The sequence below is a fragment of the Salmo trutta genome, chromosome 22 (genome assembly GCF_901001165.1).
Source record: "Salmo trutta chromosome 22, fSalTru1.1, whole genome shotgun sequence".
Lineage (NCBI taxonomy): Eukaryota > Metazoa > Chordata > Actinopteri > Salmoniformes > Salmonidae > Salmo > Salmo trutta.
The window spans coordinates 15293077-15314205 of NC_042978.1; the positions used below are offsets into that span (position 1 = coordinate 15293077).

Genomic DNA, 21129 nt, shown 5'->3' on the forward strand with positions numbered 1-21129 from the left:
CTTTATCATGCTGCTGATTACTTTGTAAGGGCCAGATTCAGCCACATATACAGTAGAGGGATGTGCTTAGTGAAAGACGCTTTTATTTTATTGGCAAACAAAACCTCACAGTCTTGAAAGTTCTGATTAAAAACAGACAACCTCTCTTTCAAAACTCTGTTTGGTAAAAGACCAAGTCCCTATTATGGCAAGAACAGCTCAAATAAGCAAAGAGAAATGACAGTCGACAATGAATAATGAATGAGTAGTTGTGTCCAAACTTTTGACTGGTACTTTACGTTCTACGTGAAGGCCTGGTATGGCAACTGCTCGGCCTCCGACCGCAAGGCACTACAGAGGGTAGTGCGTACGGCCCAGTACATCAGTGAGGCCAAGCTTCCTGCCATCAATGACCTCTATACCAGGCGGTGTCAGAGGAAGGCCCTAAAAATTGTCAGACTCCTGCCACCCTAGTCATATACTGTTTTCTCTGCTACCGCACGGCAAGCGGTACCGGACCACTAAGTCTAGGTCATAAAGGCTTCTAAACAGCTTCTACCCCCAAACCATAAGACTCCTTCATGAAATAGTACCTGTAAAACACCAGTCTCAACATCAACAGTGAAGAGGCGACTCCGGGATGCTGGCCTTCTAGGCAGAGTTGCAAAGAAAAAGCCATATCTCAGACTGGCCAATAAAAATAAAAGATTAAGATGGGCAAAAGAACAGACACTGGACAGAGGAACTCTGCCTAGAAGGCCAGCATCCCGGAGTCACCTCTTCACTGTTGACGTTGAGACTGGTGTTTTGAAGGTATATTTAATGAAGCTGCCAGTTGAGGACTTGTGAGGCGTCTGTTTCTCAAACTTGACACTAATGTACTTGTCCTCTTGCTCAGTTGCACACCGGGGCCTCCCACTCCTCTTTCTATTCTGGTTAGAGCCAGTTTGCGCTGTTCTGTCAAGGGAGTAGTACACAGCGTTGTACGAGATCTTCAGTTTCTTTGCAATTTATCGCATGGAATAGCCTTCATTTCTCAGAACAAGAACAGACTGACGAGTTCCAGAAGAAAGTTATTTGTTTCTGGCCATTTTGAGCCTGTAATCGAACCCACAAATGCTGACGCTCCAGATACTAAACTAGTCTAAAGAAGGCCAGTTTTATTGCTTCTTTAAATCAGCACAACAGTTTTCAGCTGTGCTAACATAATTGCAAAAGGGTTTCCTAATGATCAATTAGCCTTAAATTGGATTACACAAGCTAACAACACAACGTGCCAATGGAACACAGGAGTGATAGTTGCTGATAATGGGCCTCTGTACGCCTATGTAGATATTCCATTTAAACAAATTATCTGCCGTTTCCAGCTACAATAGTCATTTACAAGATTAACAATGTCTACACTGTTTTTCTGATCAATTTGATGTTATTTTAATGGACCAAAAATGAGCTTTTCTTTCAAAAACAAGGACATTTCTAAGTGACCCCAAATTTTTTTACGGTAGTGTACACATTACCTCGACTAACCGGTGCCCCCGCACATTGACTCTGTACCGGTACCCCCTGTATATAGCCTCGCTACTGTTATTTTACTGCTGCTCTTTAACTATGTTATTTTTATATTTTTTACTTAACAGTTATTTTTCTTAAAACTGCATTGTTGGTTAAGGGCTTGTAAGTCAGCATTTCACGGTATTGTATTCAGTGCATTACAAATACAATTTGATTTGAGTTAGCACAAGTTCGGGGTTAGGCCTCATCTGTACCTGTATCTGCTCCGGGAGTCCTGCCTGTGGGTGGTGCCCTGTCTCTGGGGGGGCCCGGAGCTGCTGTCCGACTCAGTCTCAGAGTCTGGGGAGAGAGCAGGGGTAATGCTCCAATTATGTGGCCCTTTCTACCTCCTTTGAATGTACTTATAATGTTATGTCAAGGTGTTCCTGTTGTGGAAGTTGAGGCAAGGGGTGTAGCGTTACTGACCTGGAGGTGGGGCTTTGACAGGAGAGGAGACACGTCGGGGGGGATCCTGACGAATGGAGATGGGGGAGGCGCTCAGTGTTCCAGGGTGGGACAGGTCCGGGAGCACTCTGTATCTGGAGTGGTCCTCTGTGACTCGGGAACTCTCTCCTCTTCTGGGGGGTGGCGAGGCACTGCGGTCCGAGTCCGACTCTGACACCACTGCACAGAGAGAGAAACAGGGAAGGAGAGAGAGAGAACATGTTATTATCATCATTATCAACTCATCGAGAATGTGTCATTTGATAAGATTTCCCTATAGTCTGTTGTGCGTTTACCTTTACGAGTTCGCAAGGCGGAGGAGGGACGGGAAGGTCGTGGGGCGGCCCAGTCGAGGACGGCAGGTGAGGCTTTGGGGTTGGGGAGCATGGACAGCCCTGAAAGAGTTCTACAGCAAGAAAGAAACACACCTCAATGAAACACACAAACACAGATCTCAAAATATCGAAACAACAGTGTCTGGTTTGAGGTTGAACCCACCTGTATTTGTCAGCTATGTCTGGGCTTTCCTTCCTGACAAGAGGGGGTGAGGCACTGCGGTCAGACTCGGACTCTGAGGGGGCTGGAGAAAAACAACACACAGTTCAGGTCAAGCGCGACAGGGTACAGATTACACACGAGTGGGATGGGCCAATGTTCATGAAGGAGTTGAGACCCTCGTCTCTGGACTGACCTCGGCGAGAGGGATAGGCTTTAGCAGCAGGCCGGGACAGTGTTGAATGCACTGGGGACTGGTCACGAGACTTAGCTACTAGAGGTTGCTCAGCTCTTCTGCAACAGATCAGAGAGAAAGCCTCATCATACACACAGTTGAAGTCAGAAGTCTAGGACAAAAAGGCTTCTCAACAGTTTTTACCCCCAAGCCATAAGACTCCTGAACAGGTAATCAAATGGTTACCCGGACTATTTGCATTTTGTCCCACACACCACCCGCCAACCCTTCTTTTATGCTACTGCTACTCTGTTCATCATATATGCATAGTCACTTTAACCATATCTACATGTACATACTACCTCAATCAGCCCGACTAACCGGTGTCTGTATGTAGCGTCGCTACTATATATAGCCTGTCTTTTTACTGTTGTGTTATTTATTTACCTACCCATTGTTCACCTAATACCTTTTTTTTGCACTATTGGTTAGATCCTGTAAGTAAGCATTTCACTGTAAGGTCTACACCTGTTGTATTCAGCGCACGTGACAAATAAACTTTGATTTGAGAAGTTTACATACACCTTAGCCAAATACATTTAAAAACTCAGTTTTTCACAATTCCTGACATTTAATCCTAGTAAAAATTCCCTGTACTAGGTCAGTTAGGATCACCACTTTATTTTAAGAATGTGAAATGTCAGAATAATAGTAGAGAGAATGATTTATTTCAGCTTTTATTTCTTTCATCACATTCCCAGTGTGTCAGAAGTTTACATACACTCAATTAGTATTTGGTAGCATTGCCTTTAAATTGTTTAACTTGGGTCAAACGTTTCAGGTAGCCTTCCACAAGCTTCCCACAATAAGTTGGGTGAATTTTGGCCCATTACTCCTGACAGAGCTGGTCTAACTAAGTCAGGTTTGTAGGCCTCCTTGCTCGCACACACTTTTTCAGTTCTGCCCACAGATGTTATAGGATTGAGGTCAGGGCATTGGGATGGCCACTCCAATACCTTGACTTTGTTGTCCTTAAGCCATTTTGCCACATCTTTGGAAGTATGCTTGGGGTCATTGTCCATTTGGAAGACCCATTTGCGACCAAGCTTTAACTTCCTGACTGATGACTTGATGTTGCTTCAATATATCCACATAGTTTTCCTTCCTCATGATGCCATCTATTTTGTGAAGTGCACCAGTCCCTCCTGCAGCAAAGCACCCCCACAACATGATGCTGCCACCCCCATGCTTCACGGTTGGTATGGTGTTCTTCGGCTTGCAAGCATTGCCCTTTTTCCTCCAAACATAACAATGGTCATTATGGCCAAACAAGTTCTATTTTTGTTTCATCAGACTAGAGAACATTTCTCCAAAAAGTACAATCTTTGTCCACATAACATTGGCCCATCCCACTCGTGTGTAATCTGTACCCTGCAGTTGTAAACCGTAGTCTGGCTTTATGGCGGTTTTGGAGCAATGGCTTCTTCCTTGCTGAGCGACCTTTCAGGTTATGTCGATATAGGACTCATTTTACTGTGGATATAGATACTTTTGTACCCGTTTCCTCCTGCATCTTCACAAGGTCCTTTGTTGTTGTTCTGGGATTGATTTGCACTTTTCGCACTAAAGTACGTTAATCTCTAGGAGACAGAACACGTCTCCTTCCTGAGCGGTATGACGGCTGCATGGTCCCATGGTGTTTATACTTGCGTACTATTGTTTGTACAGATGAACGTGGTACCTCCAGGCGTTTGGAAATTGCTCCCAAGGATGAACCAGACTTGGAGGTCTTCAATTTTTTTTCTGAGGTCTAGGCTGATTTATTTTGATTTTCCCATGATGTCAAGCAAAGAGGCACTGAGTTTGAAGGTAGGCCTTGAAATACATCCACAGATACACCTCCAATTGACTCAAATGATGTCAATTAGCCTATCAGAAGCTTCTAAAGCCATGACATCATTTTATGGAATTTTCCAAGCTGTTTAAAAGCACAGTCAACTTAGTGTATGTAAACTTCTGACCCACCGGAATTGTGATACAGTGAATTCTAAGTGAAATAATCTGTCTGTAAACAATTGTTGGAAAAAGAACTTGTGTCATGCACAAAGTAGATGTCCTAACCGACTTGCCAAAACTATAGTTTGTTAACAAGAAATTTGTGGAGTGGTTAAAAAACTAGTTTTAATGACTCCAACTTCAGTGTATGTAAACTTCCGACTTCAACTGTAGGTAAAAAGGAGACTTGTCACTTAAGGAAATGTTGGATCAAGTGCTGCAAACATCTCAATAAGATGACACTAGAAGTAGATCAGAATAGGTGAAATAAACATGTTTCAGGTGAGGTTACCTGCGTGTGCGTCGTTCTCTAGTGGCGGTGCGTGACACTCTGTTTCTAGGAGTGGGGATGTCTGTATCCAGGTCTGAAATGTCTGAGGAGAGCAGAGGAAAGCCATTAAAACACTGAGGAATCACATACTGGAGCAGCTGAAACAACTTTTACTTTGCTTTTCTGGAGCTGCTTCTGACACTACATTCATATCTCTCATCTACTAATTACCTCCTTTTCGCCTTCCCCCTCTTGCCTTCCCTTCTTTGCACCCTCCTCCTTCCAATCCTGAGGTGCTGATGCTACATTCTCTCACTCATACACTACTGTCACTATTGTCTTTCCCCTTGCTCCCTCACCCTCCAGTTCAGAGCTGCTGTTGCCACGGCGGTCCTCCTCGCTGTTGGGGTCGCTGTCATCCACCTCGGGGATGCTGACCAGGAACTTGCGGTCGTCTCTCAGGACCATCATGGTCAGCTTCCCCCGGGACTTCTCCACCAGGTGCTTGGTCTCAAGCAGGGAGAGGTTCTCTGTTGTCATCCCATTGATCTGGACAGGAAGTAGAAAAACTTCAAAGTTCACAGAATGCGGAAATCGTCCTTTGGCTTCATACAATGACATTGACGAAAACAGACATAATTAAAACACCAGGAACATCTGTCATCAAAAGCATTCTGGTTTATGGTCCCAGTATAGAATCATATCTATGTACAAAGCAAAGATGGAATGTTTTGTGATGAAATATCATATAGACCTTGAGAATGAGGTCTCCCTCCTGCAGAGTGCCCTCCTTGGCAGCCAGACCCGTCTCAGTCATGTGTTTGATGAAGATTTGGCTTCCCAACTTCAGTCCATACTCTGGAACAGGAAGAGAAAGGCAACATGAAATCGTTGTACCGGAGGCCTTGAATTCACTTGTCTATACAAGCACGTCCGATCTGTGATTACGATTTGAAACCTTTTGCTACGGCGTGGCCTAATGAACACAACCCAGATGTTATTCATCTTTACCATCTGTGAGTTTCTTCTTCAGCAGGGTGGTTTTGATTGGCTTGTCTAGGAAGTCCTGGTGTGGCAGCCGTTTGTACCCTGACATAAGTGGCAGGGCGTGAGCGGTCCCGTTGCGATCGGAGGTAGTGCTACGGGCGCTGTAGTGGTCAGGGTTGCGGGCCTGGTCGGAGCCATCAGAGTAGCGTCGGATCCTCTGTGGGGGGTCCTGATCCAGCAGGTTGGAGTGGGAGGCGGCACGCGATGGTCTGGTGCTGGCTGGGAGCTGGACCTTACGAGGACGCTTCACTGTCTGAGAGAGAGACCTGTATTACCTTTATTTTGTCTGGTAAGTGTACTGAAATGATGTTCTCACAGCAATAAGCTGGGGTTGGAGTTGCTCACAAATCACACGAAGATGGAAGAACCAACCATGTACAGTACATAAGGCTACTCACTATGTTGGCTGTTTTGCCACATGACTTAAGGTTATGGATGGTGAAGGTAGAGTAGACATTCTCCATGGACACGCCATTGACCATGACGATCTGATCTCTGACGCTGTTGGAGAGGAACGAGAGGTAAAACAAGGTAATCGAGCCCTCCTATGGATCAAAGACATGCAATTTTAAGTTTGGTTGCGTGTGGGAGTTTTCTGTATATACCCTGAAATAAAACCCTTAGAGGCATGTGCCTGTATGCCTGAAGGGTATAGCTGTAGGGTGTTGGCGACTTACAACAGCCGTCCCATAGCGGGTCCATTCCGCACCACATCTGAAACCATCACAGCTGTGCCCCCCGAGTCTGGGTTCGGCTTGTCTCTGCCCCCTGATATCGCAAAGCCAAACCCCATCTTGGAATCCTGCCATAGCAAGAGGAGGAGGGTGATAAGTGAGAAAGAGGGAGAGAGAGAAAAAAATGAAAGAGAAAGAGCAGGTGAGAGAGAGAGATGGAGAAAGCAGGGAGAGCGAGTGATGGAAAAAGCAAGAGAAAAAAGAGAGGGTGATAAAGAACAAGGGACGTAGGAAAGAGGTAGAGAGAGAGCACATTCCATCAGCACTGAAGTGTGTCACCTGACCTGCACCAAGAGTTACAGGGAGCAGTAGGGCGTGCCTTTGTTACTCAAACTTTCTGCAGTTAGCCACTGAAATTGATAGTTTTGAAGTCCATTCCAATTAAAGTGGTTAAGTATTTCTATCAGTACACCTTGAGTATGTCAAAGTACTGTCTGTAACTACATGCTGTTGCATTTTAGGTTCACATCAAAGTATATCATCAAATGCGGACTGACAAAAGAACAAAAGAGACACTTACTTTGCTTAGTGTTATAGTATGCTGCTCCCATATCATTAATTCTTCCATCTCTGGTTTCTGAAAAACAACATCCAACCTATTACAACATGTAAAACCAATCGCAAAGCACAGACATTCTTCATTTACCATCAACAAACCATAACATGAATAAACCCCAGCAACTTAATCACAACAGAAGCAGCAGTTGTTTCATGTCCTTACATTGACAGTTACCAAGCCACATTGTGTTGTTTGTGAGACTGAGGAGAGGAGTCAAAATGAGCCAACTGCAGCGTGCTCTCACCTGTCTCATTCCATTCCTCTGACAGGTATGGGGGAGGGGCCACAAAAGGAGAGACCCAGCTGCCCGCCCTTGCTGTGACAAACGACACCAGGGCATTGTTCAATGGGGTGCAACGTTATAGAACACTGCAGGTAGAAACTCAATGTATAGAGCTGACTAGACTTGTTCTCCATGGCTCTCTAGTTATATGGAATAGAGAATTATGTCTGTGCTACACAATGAATTTCTATCTGCAATGTTTTTCGTGCCTCATCCAATTGAACACGCCGCCGGATACAAACAGAGGACATTCACGAACCGACGACAGTGCCACACTAACATACTGAACACATTCCACATCTAATTTCAAAACTAAACAACATTGCAGGTCTTATCTCCGATATTATAAACTGGGTGGTTCGAGCCCTGAATGCTGATTGGCTGACAGCCGTGGTATATCAGACCGTATACCATGGGTATGACAAAACATGTATTTTTACTGCTCTAATTATGTTGGTAACCAGTTTATAATAGCAATAAGACACATCGGGGGGGTTTGTGGTATTTGGCCAATATACCACAGCTGAGGGCTGTATCCAGGCACTCTGCGTTGTGCATAAGAACAACACTTAGCCGTGGTATGTTGGGCATATGCCACAACCCCTCGGGCCTTATTGCTTAAGTATCCTACTCCTACTACAGTACTAATTGCCTAAACTGGTCCAGCAAGACGGACTACCCTGAAGGACAAGAGAAGTATTGCGGAGATGTGTGAAACCTTGCCCCCCACACACACACCACACACACTTCAAATGAACGTATTGGGACAAAGAAAGTTGTAATGTACACTACAGCAGAATACACATTTACAGCATCGTAAATTACATGTAACCAGAAGACGACTTTTACAATCACAAATTCTGTGTATGCTTGACCATCTGTCTGACTCAATAATATACATGCTAGAAATATATTGTGCATGTTCCTACTACTCAACATAGGTTTAATTACACGAACAGGCATTGTTGCATTGAGATGAGTGTTAGTTGTCTGTGGGCAATTCCACGGTAACGGAATTATGCTGAGACTTATTTTTCACTTTAAAATGTATGCCAAACAAAAATCCTTGATTTCAAAAGTCTAACAAACCATACAATTCTATGCACAATGATTACTTTATAACAATCTACACAGTAAATTCATTACAAAAACATTTACTGGAAATATTGTGCAGATGCAAAGTCTGGTAAAATAACTATGTTAAAATCTCGCTCAGTTTTATTCTGTTACCAAACTTTGTATCTGCATAGTTCTATTTGTAAATGGGCTTTTGTAAAATTGTCTGTGGAAATTGTTAAAAGTACTCCTTGTGCATAGAGTTGTACAGTGCATAGAGTTTTACAGTTCGTTAAACTTTTAAAATCAATAGTTTTTGTTAGGTATACATTTGAAAATGAAAGATCTGAGTCTCAGCATAATTCTGTTACCATGGAATTGCCCTTTTGTTAACTGTCCTACAGGGTCAGGACAAACATACAGGTCAGAGAGGGGTCAACAAGGTGAGACAGACATGGTCAGGTAGCCACTGAGGAGGACAAGCATCCTCAATAAATCACTAGTATTTTACCAATGGTGGAGTAGCAGGTGGAATACCTGCTATAGATGGAATGTTTATGATCAAAAAGACTTGGGCTAAGGGTTAACCTTTAACCTAGTATCATTTCTTACAACAGTCTAATTAACGTTAGACAGAAGGACTAGATGTCAGCAGTCTCACAGCTCTTCAGCTGTTTGATCATCCCATGATAAGCAAGGACTCCATCTTAGAAGCTCCTGGTCAAGAGACAACGTCAATGAAATTACGGTGGTTTCTCTCTAAAAATGACACTAGAGCAACATAGATTTAATCATGGGTCAAGTCTATTATTGTAATAGAATTAAATGAATAAAGAGGATATAGTTGACATGCATCCTCCGGTGGACACCCTTCATCTGCTTTGAGAGGTCGAGGGGCCGACTACAAGTATGCAAATATCCTTGACGCTATCATTCTACAGTCTAATCAGGATGACTATTCCTGAAAACATGTCTGTCTCCGTGACTACAACATTAACAAAGAAGGGTAGTGAACAAGCATTCATGAGTGTATTTTGCTTGGGATTCTGACAAATCGACAATCTTGGCTTTGGTTGCTGAAACTCACTTCGTGCCCAAAATAATACAACTAGGTTACATGACGCAGCCATTATCAAGAAATCTACACAGAATTGCCCAACATTCTGCATCATCCCACTTGACAATTACTACAGTATATGTATACTTTAACAGCCATAAAGGTCACCAGCACAGGAAAACACTAACAGAATTGGCATGGGCAGGCCCAGTTAATGCCACCCTATAGCCAGTGTGCTGGCCTTGGCCCCAACATGAGGAATAAACCAAGCCTTTCCCTGACCACCAAGTATATTCATCCCTCACCTGGCTATTCCAGGGGAGATGCTCTATGTTACAAATAACCTTTACCTACTGACCCTCAGAGGGGCCGCTAAGAACCGGATGCCTCCGGTTCTCAGGGGAAAAGGAAAGAGAGCCTGTGATGTCACTTCTGCTTTTGGATGTCACAAGGCGACACTCCATCTGAACTCCTCCTTCACATTTACTTAAATCGGTTGAGCAGTGCAGAAGAGAACCCCCCCAACTGTTTTTTTTCTCGTCAGGACAGGAAGAGGCGTTTAATTTACACCTGCTGCGTTAGGTTCTTACCTACTAGGCTGCATGATATTAAGGGAGGCTAGCCAGCCATAACAAGGCTAACTCTTTCAGACATAGGAAGTAGATAAGCTTGTAGAGTGAAAGTAAAAAGATAACACAGTAAAGCCTACATGACAAGATCAAAGAGGCCACTCTTTCTTAAAAAGGAAGCAACAAAATCCTCGGGTACTTTCCTGCCTTTCATAAAAGACCATAAAAGCTGTTTGTCCTTTTAACTCACCACTTCTTCTCTGAACCTCACTTCCATTCCCCACTGGGAGTTGAGCCTAGCAACACACACCTGTGGCTTCCTCACATTACCTCTACTCAAAAACACCCTGCTTTTTATTCCATGTCATAATCCATGTTGGGGGCCAAGAAATAAAAGACCCTGTGCTTCAAATCAAATAAATGTGGATTAGCAATAGCTAAGGGTCCTGAGCACTATAGCTTTGTGGGTAAAAAAACACCTAGCAGAAACAAATGCCACCTGGATCAATGAGAGGCTCCTCCCCTTCCAGCACTTTCTATTGCCCCTTTGTTGCCAGGGATTTAAGGCGGAACCAATTTTGCCAGTGTGATAACCTATATAGTGCCACGTGGAAAAGATGAAACACCTTAATTAAAAAGTTTTAGATGGAAAATATTACAGTATGTGAGTCACTGTAGTCCAGTCAACAGATAAACAGTTGTATGTGAAACTTAAACAAGACTAGAGAAATAACATACTCATTTAGACACATTATCATATTACTAAGGGGGCGTTACAGCCAGGAAACTCACATTGTTTGATCATAACAGTACATAAGCCTTTAAGCACTTCCCTAACCTAATGGTTAGCTTAAATGGTGGTGACACGGATAGTAGACAAGACTGGTAAAACCAACTCAAAATGGAAAAAACTGATTACATTTTTACACCACACTATAAAATTAGATTTAGCAATTTCACAGAGGACTTGATTTTCCAGATACACGATAACCCCCGGCGAGAGAGAGACAACTTACCGGCGTTGTCACTGAATAACTGACCCGTTTCAGCGCCTGTTTCAGATTCATGACAAATCAGTAACGTCCTGTTTGGTTTCAACAACAACCGGCTGACAGAATATGACCGAATCACCTCTGCTCCGTCCAGCTGACACACTGAAGCTGTACTAAGCACATGGTCGTCTGTCCCTGTGAGCTTTACACCTTATCTAAGCAAGCCACCGTCGCTGATACCCCCCCAGTCCCCATACTGTTCAGGTGACACAGAAGAGACAGGTACTCTCCAAATGACACCTAGCCTCCACAGTTTGCAAAAGCTATTTCATAATCATATAGCCGTTGGTGCTGGTATAGGCCTATGCACTGAGAGGAAGGATATTCCCATTCTGGCGTGAGCTCAGTCAGGTACTACTTTCCCATGGAAGCCCAGGTTATGGGACTGGATTAGCCATGCCTGGCACTATGGTTACCAGAGGGTATGAGTACACATCGCTGTTAATAATTGAAAGAGTATTTACTTCACCAAAGTCCCAAGCAAAGGTCTCTTTATGTAGACCACTGTCACTGTGCTTTGTGATGGGGAAGTACAAGAGTTTAGGTTGTATCTCTACATAATACATATTTATGCATGTTATTTATTTCTACCCATCTGCCCTATTTGGTTGGGGAGGAGGAGGGAGGGGTTAAATAGAGATTTGTAATTTGAAGGCCTTCAGAGGTAAATTGCAGGACCAAGGGGGCATTCTCTATTGTAAGACTTTGGTAGTAATAAGGAAGTAGGATCAGAACAGCTGCATAGCCTCACTGTTTTTACTCTGCTTACTTTAACTACTGGCCTTTGGACAGTCACAACACAGACCCTTACTGAATCATGAATTATTAATAGACCTGAGGAAAATAGAGGTAGAGTTTAAAAAAACACGAGTAGTATTCCTAGAAGCCTGCAAAAAAAGCAAACACCTCTTAAGAATAGGCGCTCCTACAGCAGGTAAACAATCACTCATACTTCAGTCAGTAGGCCCCAGCTGCACTAGGTTAGCACGCAGGGGCAAATACGTGTCATGTTCCTAGCAGAGCAAATATTGCACTGCTCAAGTTTATATCAACCTAGCAAACTACTGTTGCTCTACTACTGGGAAGCTTGCTTTCAGTGCAAGTGAGGGTTGCTGAGCTATGGCTAATGTTTTACTAGATTAGGCCTAGTTCTACCACAATGTATAGTTGGAAATCTTCACACTGCCCAAGCATGCCAAGAATCTTCAGATATTTTGGAATGTAAAAGAAAACACTGATTGAGACCCATTTATGAAGACTCATTGTCATTTCTGTTTACATTGCTCCTAAAACCACCTCGGATGAGTCAAGAGTTCAACACAACAGAAAGTTAGCATAAGTGAAAAACAGAAGTAAAAAGAGGATGCTATGTAGTCAGTGGCGATTTTAGCATGTAAATCTTGGTGGGGAAAACAAAAAAATGTGGGATGCATGCCAGCAAAGCCCCTACACAACACTAAACAATACATGAATTGCACTATAACGGTGACAAACGGTGCCCACAAACTGTTAGGGCCTACATAAAGCTAACCCAACATCTTACCACTGCTACACCTGGCTATCAGCAGAGCTTTGTCTGGCAGCAAAACAGCTCATTCCGCCTTATTTACTGCCTTTAAAAAAAACATAGCTGATATGGCTGACTTGCTTAAACAAATGTGGTTTCTAATGACAACTGAGATGTACGAAATATGGCATAAGTTGAAGACAAGCGGATAAGAGGCAATCCGTAATTTCGATAATGAGCGAGCTAGGACAGACGTAGTCAATATAACTATTTGTTTAGCACTTTTGAAATGTACAGTGACAAAATTCAAAACATGGGCCGTTCTTACAGCATTGTCCCTGTACACCAAGTCAGAACCGTAGGATAAATAAAGGGGGCATATAAGCAGACAATGACAGCTCTTACAAAATTCAATTATTACGTTTCTCTAAAACAGGTTATAGGCTACATGTGCACCACCAAGTCAGAACAGTCAGAGGGGTGAATAGACCAAATTATTAGGGTGAGGCACATGGGCTACTAACAGCTTATCACACAATATACACTTAGTATTACTTTCTTAGCTACAGTATACATATCTCCCTGGCATATTATATTATTTATACATTTGTGGACTCACTTTGTTGTGCTGTGCTCACTTGAACAGGAAGGTGGCACGGCGGTCCTTTGTGGGCAAATTTTGTCATCAAAGACTGGCATTCTCTGGATTTATGGTGCTTTCAAGACAACTGGGAACTCTGAATATTTATTTATTTTTTAATCAAGATGACGTCATTGATCTTCAGGTCGTAGCTCTAGAAAGAGGCCGGATTTACAATTCTGAATTGGCTGACCATTCAAAATGTATTTCCCAGTCGCGGCTTGTTTTTACCGGAATCCCCACTTGTCTTGAACTCACTGAAATCAAGTTTTCGCAGTTCCGAATGAAGTTATTTTGAACACGGCACAAATCATGCTTCATAAACTTGGAAAATAGTTCCTTAATCCTAGATTTGGGACCACACAGCCACTGTCACTGATTCATTGTTGAATTTGCGATTTCCAACTTGTGGTGTAATGTTTATGTCCAATGAGCACCGATGTTATCTATAATTTCTCTTCAATATTTATATTCATATGACAAGGATTAAAAAGTATTTACCAGTAGATTGTCGACTTGATTCACAACGATGACTGCTAGCGAAGATTTTGAAAGTATGATGTTGACATGATCAGTCCAATAAAAAAAGTTACTGTATGTGATTTATTGTCATTTTATTTGTGGCCAATGACAATGAGCCTTCTTGGATGGGCACTGCTAATGTAACTCTATGGCAGCACCCAAGGGGCTAGAATTTATGTATTATCTGCTGGCTTGCCCCATCACCACAGAAAGCACTGAGCTAGGCTAAAACACCTGCATTTTGGAGCTGCCTTACTCAAGAAAACAAAAAAAAGAGACCATGTTTGTATGTGGCTTTATTAACTTACACACACACACACACACACACACACACACACACACACACACACACACACACACAAACACAGTTGAAGTCAGAAGTTTACCTTAGCCAAATACATTAAAATTCAGTTTTCACAATTCCTGACATTTAATCCTAGTAAAAATGCCCTGTCTTAGGTCAGTTAGGATCACCACTTTATTTTAAGAATATGAAATGTCAGAATAATAGTAGAGAGAATGATATTTCAGATTTATTTATTTCATCACATTCCCAGTGGGTCAGAAGTTTACATACACTCAATTAGTATTTGGTAGCATTGCCTTTAAATTATTTAACTCAGGTCAAATGTTTTGGGTAGCCTTCCACAAGCTTCCCACAATAAGTTGGGTGAATTTTGGCCCATTCCTCCTGACAGAGCTGGTGTAACTGAGTCAGGTTTGTAGCCCTCCTTGCTCACACGCCTTTTCAGTTCTACCCACACATTTTCTATACGATTGAGGTCAGGGCTTTGTGATGGCTACTCCAACACCTTGACTTTGTTGTCCTTAAGCCATTTTGACACAACTTTGGAAGTATGCTTGGGGTCATTATCCATTTGGAAGACCCATTTGCAACCAAGCTTTAACTTCCTGACTGATGTCTTGGGATGTTGCTTCAATATATCCACATAATTTTCCGTCCTTATGATGCCATCTATTTTGTGAAGTGCACCAGTCCCTTCTGCAGCAAAGCACCCCCACAACATGATGCTGCCACCCTGTGCCTCACCGTTGGGATGGTGTTCTTCGGCTTGCAATCTTCCCCCTTTTTCCTCCAAACATAACGATGGTCATTATGGCCAAACAGTTCTATTTTTGTTTCATCAGCCTAGAGGACATTTCTACAAAAAGTGCGATCTTTGTCCCCATATGCAGTTGCAAACCGTAGTCTGGCTTTTTTATGGCGGTTTTGGAGCAGTGGCTTCTTCCTTGCTGAGCGGCCTTTCAGGTTATGTCGATATCGGACTCATTTTACTATGGATATAGATACTTTTGTACCGGTTTCCACCAGCATCTTCACAAGGTCCTTTGTTGTTGTTCTGGGATTGATTTGCACTTTTCGCACCGAAGTACATCCACAGATACACCTCCAATTGACTCAAATGATGTCAATTAGCCTATCAGACGCTTCTAAAGCCATGACATCAGTGTATGTAAACTTCTGACCCACTGGAATTGTGATACAGTGAATTATAAGTGACATAATCTGTCTGTAAACAATTGTTGGAAAAATGACTTGTGTCATGCACAAAGTAGATGTCTTAACCGACTTGCCAAAACTATAGTTTGTCAACAAGACATTTTGAGTGGTTGAAAAACAAGTTGTAATGACTCTAATCTAAGTGCATGTAAACTTCCAACTTCAACTGTATGTATGTATGTATGTATGTATGTATGTATGTATGTATGTATGTATGTATGTATGTATATATATATATAACATTGTTTGCAAACTGATATTAATGCCAAAATAACATGCAAAACAGACAAGCCCAAAAATGTAAAAAGGTGGTTTGCAGAGCCAGAAGCCACATTGTGATTACAGAGGGCCGACAGTCTCAGTTGAACTACTCAGAACAGCGATTACGTAGGCTACCACTGACAATTACATTGTTTGCAGAATATATACACTACATAACCAAAAGTATGTTGACACCTGCTCGTCAAACATCTCATTCCAAAATCATGGGCATTAATATGGAGTTGGTCCCCTCATTGCTGCTATAACAGCCTCCACACTTCTGGGAATGCTTTCCACTAGATGTTTGAACATTGCTGCGGGAACTTGCTTCCATTCAGCCCCAAGAGCATTAGTGAGGTTGGGCACGGGTGTTGGGCGATTAAGCCTGGCTCGCAGTCGGCGTTCCAATTCATCCCAAAGGTGTTCGATGGGGTTGAGGTCAGGGCTCTGCGCAGACCAGTCAAGTTCTTCCACACAGAGCTCGACAAACCATTTCTGTATGGACCTTGCTCCGTGCACAGGTACATTGTTATGCTGAAATAGGAAAGGGCCTTCCCCAAACTGCTGCCCCAAAGTTGGAAGCACCCGTGCATTGTCAATAATGTCATTGTATGCTGTAGCCTTAAGATTTCCCTTCACTGGAACTAAGTGGCCTGTGTGAGGCTGCTCGGCCCTGGAAACCCATTTCATAAAACTCCCGACGAACAGTTAATGTGCCGACATTGCTTCCAGAGGCAGTTTGGAACTTGGTAGTGAGTGTTGCAACCGAGGACAGACGATTTTTTACACGCTACACGTTTCAGCGGTCCCGTTCTGTGAGTTTGTGTGGCCTACCACTTCGCGGCTAAGCCGTTGTTTACACTAGACGTTTCCACTTCACAATAACAACACTTACAGCTGACCGGGGCAGCTCCAGCATGGTAGAAATTTGACGAACTGACTTGTTGGAAAGGTGGCATCCTATGATGGTACTATGTTGAAAGTCACAGAGCTCTTTCTATAAGGCTATTCTATTGCCAATGTTTCTCTATGGAGATTGCATGGCTTTGTGCTCAATTTTATACACCGGTCAGCCACAGGTGTGGCTGAAATAGCCGAATCCACTAATTCAAAGGGGTGTCCACATACGTTTGGATATATAGTGTACATTGTACAACCATTCACAACAAGCTTTACAACTACAATAGGCCTATAATCTTAGGGAATGTGATTAATTACCATGGGCTTTCAATCTTAGATGAACTGCTTTAAAGAGCTGAGGATTACTGACCACTTACATAGATTAAATTACCAGCGTATGTAAACAAACATTTATTGTTAACTCAATAATATGCTCATTGCTGTTAATGTGTGTGCATCCTGTGACATTAGCTTCAGTTACACCATGACTGGATAGTTTGAATGAGACAATTCCCGAGAAAGTCAATTGGCCAAAAAGCAACCTTGGATTTAGGTGAAACTAGAAGATTAGAGAATAGATTTATGAAGCCAGCTCTGAACGAATCAACAGATAAGAGAAGACACAGCCATTTGGGAATGCAGTGTCGAAACTGTTGTGAAAGTCCTCGGCAGGCAGAAACCTGCATGTGTGGCAGAACCAGTAGGGTAGGGTGAGGAGGCGGGCGAGGGGAGTGGGACATTCAGCTGACAGCCTGGCCTCCCTCTCTCAAACACACACCAGCTACCTCTCAACCCGGTCACCCCAAAGTAAAGACAGGACCCCCTATACCGTTATCATTAGAGAGGCTGACTCACTAGAGTTATCAACTGAACAGATTTACACCCCTTTAGACTGTACAGCAGTGTACACAATTCACTAGTGGAATGAGGCCTTCTAGCAAGCTATTTTCTTAAACAAGCGTTATGAGAGTTATTGTATTGATTACTTTGACAGCCAGAGTCAGCAAATAATCAATGAATTGTAGAGCAGTTAGATACAATGTCATTGTCATCTCTAATTGCCCTACATCTGTTTATACAACTTACTCAGTGGGACCTTCTAATAATCGCTTAACGAAACATAGAATACTATTGTCCTGACATTTCCCTAGCAAAAACTCCCAACAGTACAATGTTCAGGATACAGTTCAGTAATGGTTTGTGGACTAAAATGTTATCATGCTGCTATGAGTGTCATATGTAGAGGTGGAAAAAGTATCCAATTGTCATATTTGAGTAAAAGTAAAGATACTTTAAAATGACTCAAAATATACTTAAGAATAAAAAGCAAAAGTATAAATCATTTCACATTCCAAACGCACAATTTTCTTATTTTAATTTATGGATAGCCAGGGGCATACTCCAAGACTCAGACATAATTTACTAAGTATTTGTGTTTAGTGAGTCCGTCAGATCAGAGGCTTTAGGCATGACCAGGGATATTCTCTTGATAAGTGCGTGAATTTGACTATGTTCCTGTCCTGCAAAGCATTCGAAATGTAACGAGTACTTTTGGGTGTCAGGGGAAATTAACATTGTTTTCTTTAGGAATGTAGCGGAGTAAAAGTTGTAAAAAATATAAATAGTAAAGTACAGATACCACAAAAAACGAATTAAGTATGTAGTACTTTAAGTATTTTTACACCACTGGTCATATGACATGTTGACAGAACTCAAACGAAAATGTTAATGGCTGTTGAGATAGAAAGAGTGTTCGAAATGTGTTTTCGTTGTCTACCTGTAAAACGTCACAGCAACTCCAGTAAAGTCGTCCAACTCAAAATAATAGTTCGTGGTTTATACACTTGCCGCTGTCAACAGATTTAGCATAAAATAAATGAAATCGTTGAAAAAGCTACCTGAAGAGCATAAAGGGGTTTATCCATTTGGCGGTACAGCGTGCAGGTGAGTTTCTAGACGTCATCACACACGTTGTGTGACTTTCAGGAAGTAGGGCACTGCCCGTGTTTTTCTTCGGTAAACACTTTTCACGAAAAATCAAGTTTTGAATGTTGTATGTACAACAGTACAGTGAAATGCCTATCTTGCAAGCTCTAACCTCAACAATGCAGTGATTAACAACAATGTAATACTAAAAATAACAAGGTAGAACAAAAACACACGAGATATAAAAATAAGAACAACATGATAAAGTAAGTATAGTAAGCATACTAAATACAGGGTCAGTTCCAGAACTGTATTTACAATGGGCAGGGATACTGGATCGAGGGGTAGATATTTATAGGGTAAGGTGACTAGGCATCAGGATATATGGTAAACAGAGTAGCAGCAGTTTATATGATGATTGTATGTGAGTGGGTTTGAGTGGAGTCAGTATACATGTAAGTGTGTATTATGTGTGTGTGAGCAAATTATGGATTAGTGTTTATATGTATGTTGGAGTATCAGTGTGAGTACTTTGTAGGTCCCTGTGAGTGTTCATAGAGAGTGCAAAAAGAATAATAAAATATAAAGGTCAATTCAGTCAGTGTAACCATTTTGTTAGCTATTTAGCAGTCTTCTGGTATGGGATAGAAGCTGTTCATGATCCTGCTGGTGTCAGACTTGATGCACCGGTACCGCTTGCTGTGCGGAAGCAGTGCAAACAGTCTATGGCTTGGGTGGTTGGAGTCTTTAACGATTTTCCAGGCCTTGCTTTCACACAGCCTGATATAGAGGTCCTGGATGGCAGGGAGCACGGGCCCAGTGGTGTACTGGGCTGTCCAGACAACCCTCTGTAGCGCCATGCGATCGAGGGCGGTGCTATTGTCATAAGCAGTGATACAGCCAGTCAATATGCTCTCAATGGTACAGCTGTAGAACTTGTTGAGGATTTGAGGGCCCAGGCCAAACCTTTTCAACCTCCTGAGGGGGAAGAGGCGCTGTCGTGACTTCTTCACGACTGTGTGAGTGGGTGTGGACCATTTTAAATCCTTAGTAATTCGGACACCATTTTAAGTCCTTAGGGATTCGGACACAACTTGAAGCACTCGACCCGTTCCACTGCAGCCCTGTCGATGTGAATGGGGGCGTGCTTTCAGCATAACTACCATTTTTTGCCTTCTCAAATGTCAACCAAAACTTAACATACTTTGTCTATTGGGCTTCACCAAAGTGTAAGGCGTCAGTGCTTGACCGTCCAACTGCTCCAACTAGAGAAGATTGTTGGCTTCCACCGAGGTAACCCTAGGAAGACAAAGAGACAAATATCAGTGTTAGGGAAACTAAAACTAGCTTCAAGTTATTTTGTGTGCAAATGCATATAGTTATTATCTGAGATTTATTTATATTCATTTTAACAGATGGTGACCCCAGCTAGGAGCGAAAGAGCAGCGAGGTTTTCCAGGTCTCATCTTCCTTTCGCACTTCTTCTAAACCAAGTCATTTCCCCGGATGTTGTAGCACTTGGTCCCCTTCTTTATTCTGCTCTGGTAGTTCTCCTTCTGTTTCTCCTGCGCCTTGTCCATGTTCAGTCTCACCTTGATTGATAACAGGAATAAATGCAATTATATTTCATATTACAAATACATTTCTTACATATGCCTTGGAGGGCCAGAAAATAAAATAACAGCGGACAATAATATTTACAAGGTCAAAAACCTCCACATCCTTCTCAGCCCGTGCATGAAGGTGGTCCTCGAAGGCGTTCTGATCTGGTTCGACAACTTCCACCACATCAGGTGGAGTTTCAGTGATCTGAAAGCACATTATACAAAAATAGCAATAGACAAACAACAACACTAAGTCAATCACATTTGAAAGACTACAGTATATGCAATAATTGTATATATAATTGCACTGTTTACCTCAGTCAACAGCTGCAGCCCCCAGTCCGTAGTCAGTGGAGGCCTGGATGCTGCTGTTGTGTGCAAAGATAATTACCTTCAGGTTGTTCTCCCACCATTCCTGGTTACCATCAAGGGACTTGCCCATAGCAGTCTTGAGGGTCTGGTTGGTCCATTCACCAAACCTGGAGGGGGTAGGAAAGCGATATCTATTGACAATGTAAGATAGTGAAATATGCCTGATTATGTACCATAGAAAAACAAAAACAAATTGTAAAAAATAAATAAAACAAACCATTGGTGACAGAATATAACCTACTGTATAACATCTGTACCTTGTTCCAGCGTTCCTAACCTTGGTCACTCAAGATGACCTCAGAAGAACCGTGGGTGTTGAAGATGTCCATCATTGCCTTGGAAGGGGCCTTGCCAGTCTCGTCCTTGATGGGTATCATACAAAACAAAAATCAATTTTTGGTTCCATGCACCCTTTTTAATGGGTTACAGAAGGGAATTTAGATTTAAGCACGTACTCTTCCTTTACTGACCTTAATGGATATTGCCTCCAACCACTTGGTAAAGTGATCGGTCGCCGTCAGACACTAGCTGTTGCCATTCCTGGATTC

General features: G+C 42.5%; 1 protein-coding gene and 1 long non-coding RNA gene across 7 annotated transcripts in view; both read right to left on the minus strand.

Moving 5' to 3' along the window:
* Window positions 1-18647, minus strand: part of LOC115158196 (tight junction protein ZO-3) — a 28403-nt gene extending 9756 nt beyond the window's left edge. Inside the window, exons 1-14 of one of the 6 annotated variants that reach the window (XM_029706846.1) lie at window positions 18457-18647; window positions 7555-7626; window positions 7272-7328; window positions 6695-6819; window positions 6416-6518; window positions 5982-6270; window positions 5725-5828; window positions 5330-5519; window positions 4992-5073; window positions 2666-2763; window positions 2473-2554; window positions 2271-2380; window positions 1957-2154; window positions 1746-1830 (exon numbers count right to left, since the gene is read on the minus strand). In XM_029706846.1, the coding sequence (XP_029562706.1) occupies window positions 1746-1830; window positions 1957-2154; window positions 2271-2380; window positions 2473-2554; window positions 2666-2763; window positions 4992-5073; window positions 5330-5519; window positions 5725-5828; window positions 5982-6270; window positions 6416-6518; window positions 6695-6819; window positions 7272-7328; window positions 7555-7563 (1532 nt within the window). In that variant the 5' untranslated portion in view covers window positions 7564-7626; window positions 18457-18647. Of the gene's footprint in view, window positions 1-1745; window positions 1831-1956; window positions 2155-2270; window positions 2381-2472; window positions 2555-2665; window positions 2764-4991; window positions 5074-5329; window positions 5520-5724; window positions 5829-5981; window positions 6271-6415; window positions 6519-6694; window positions 6820-7271; window positions 7329-7472; window positions 7627-10525; window positions 10771-11291; window positions 11719-18456 lie in introns of those variants that run through there. The other 5 variants (XM_029706842.1, XM_029706847.1, XM_029706844.1 and 2 more) reach the window with 5 other exon arrangements.
* Window positions 18648-19809: 1162 nt separating this feature from the next.
* Window positions 19810-21129, minus strand: LOC115158995 (uncharacterized). Its single transcript, XR_003868804.1, has 3 exons — window positions 20307-21129; window positions 20029-20197; window positions 19810-19904 (listed from the first exon to the last, which is right to left on the minus strand). It is a non-coding gene; the product is annotated as an uncharacterized LOC115158995 (long non-coding RNA).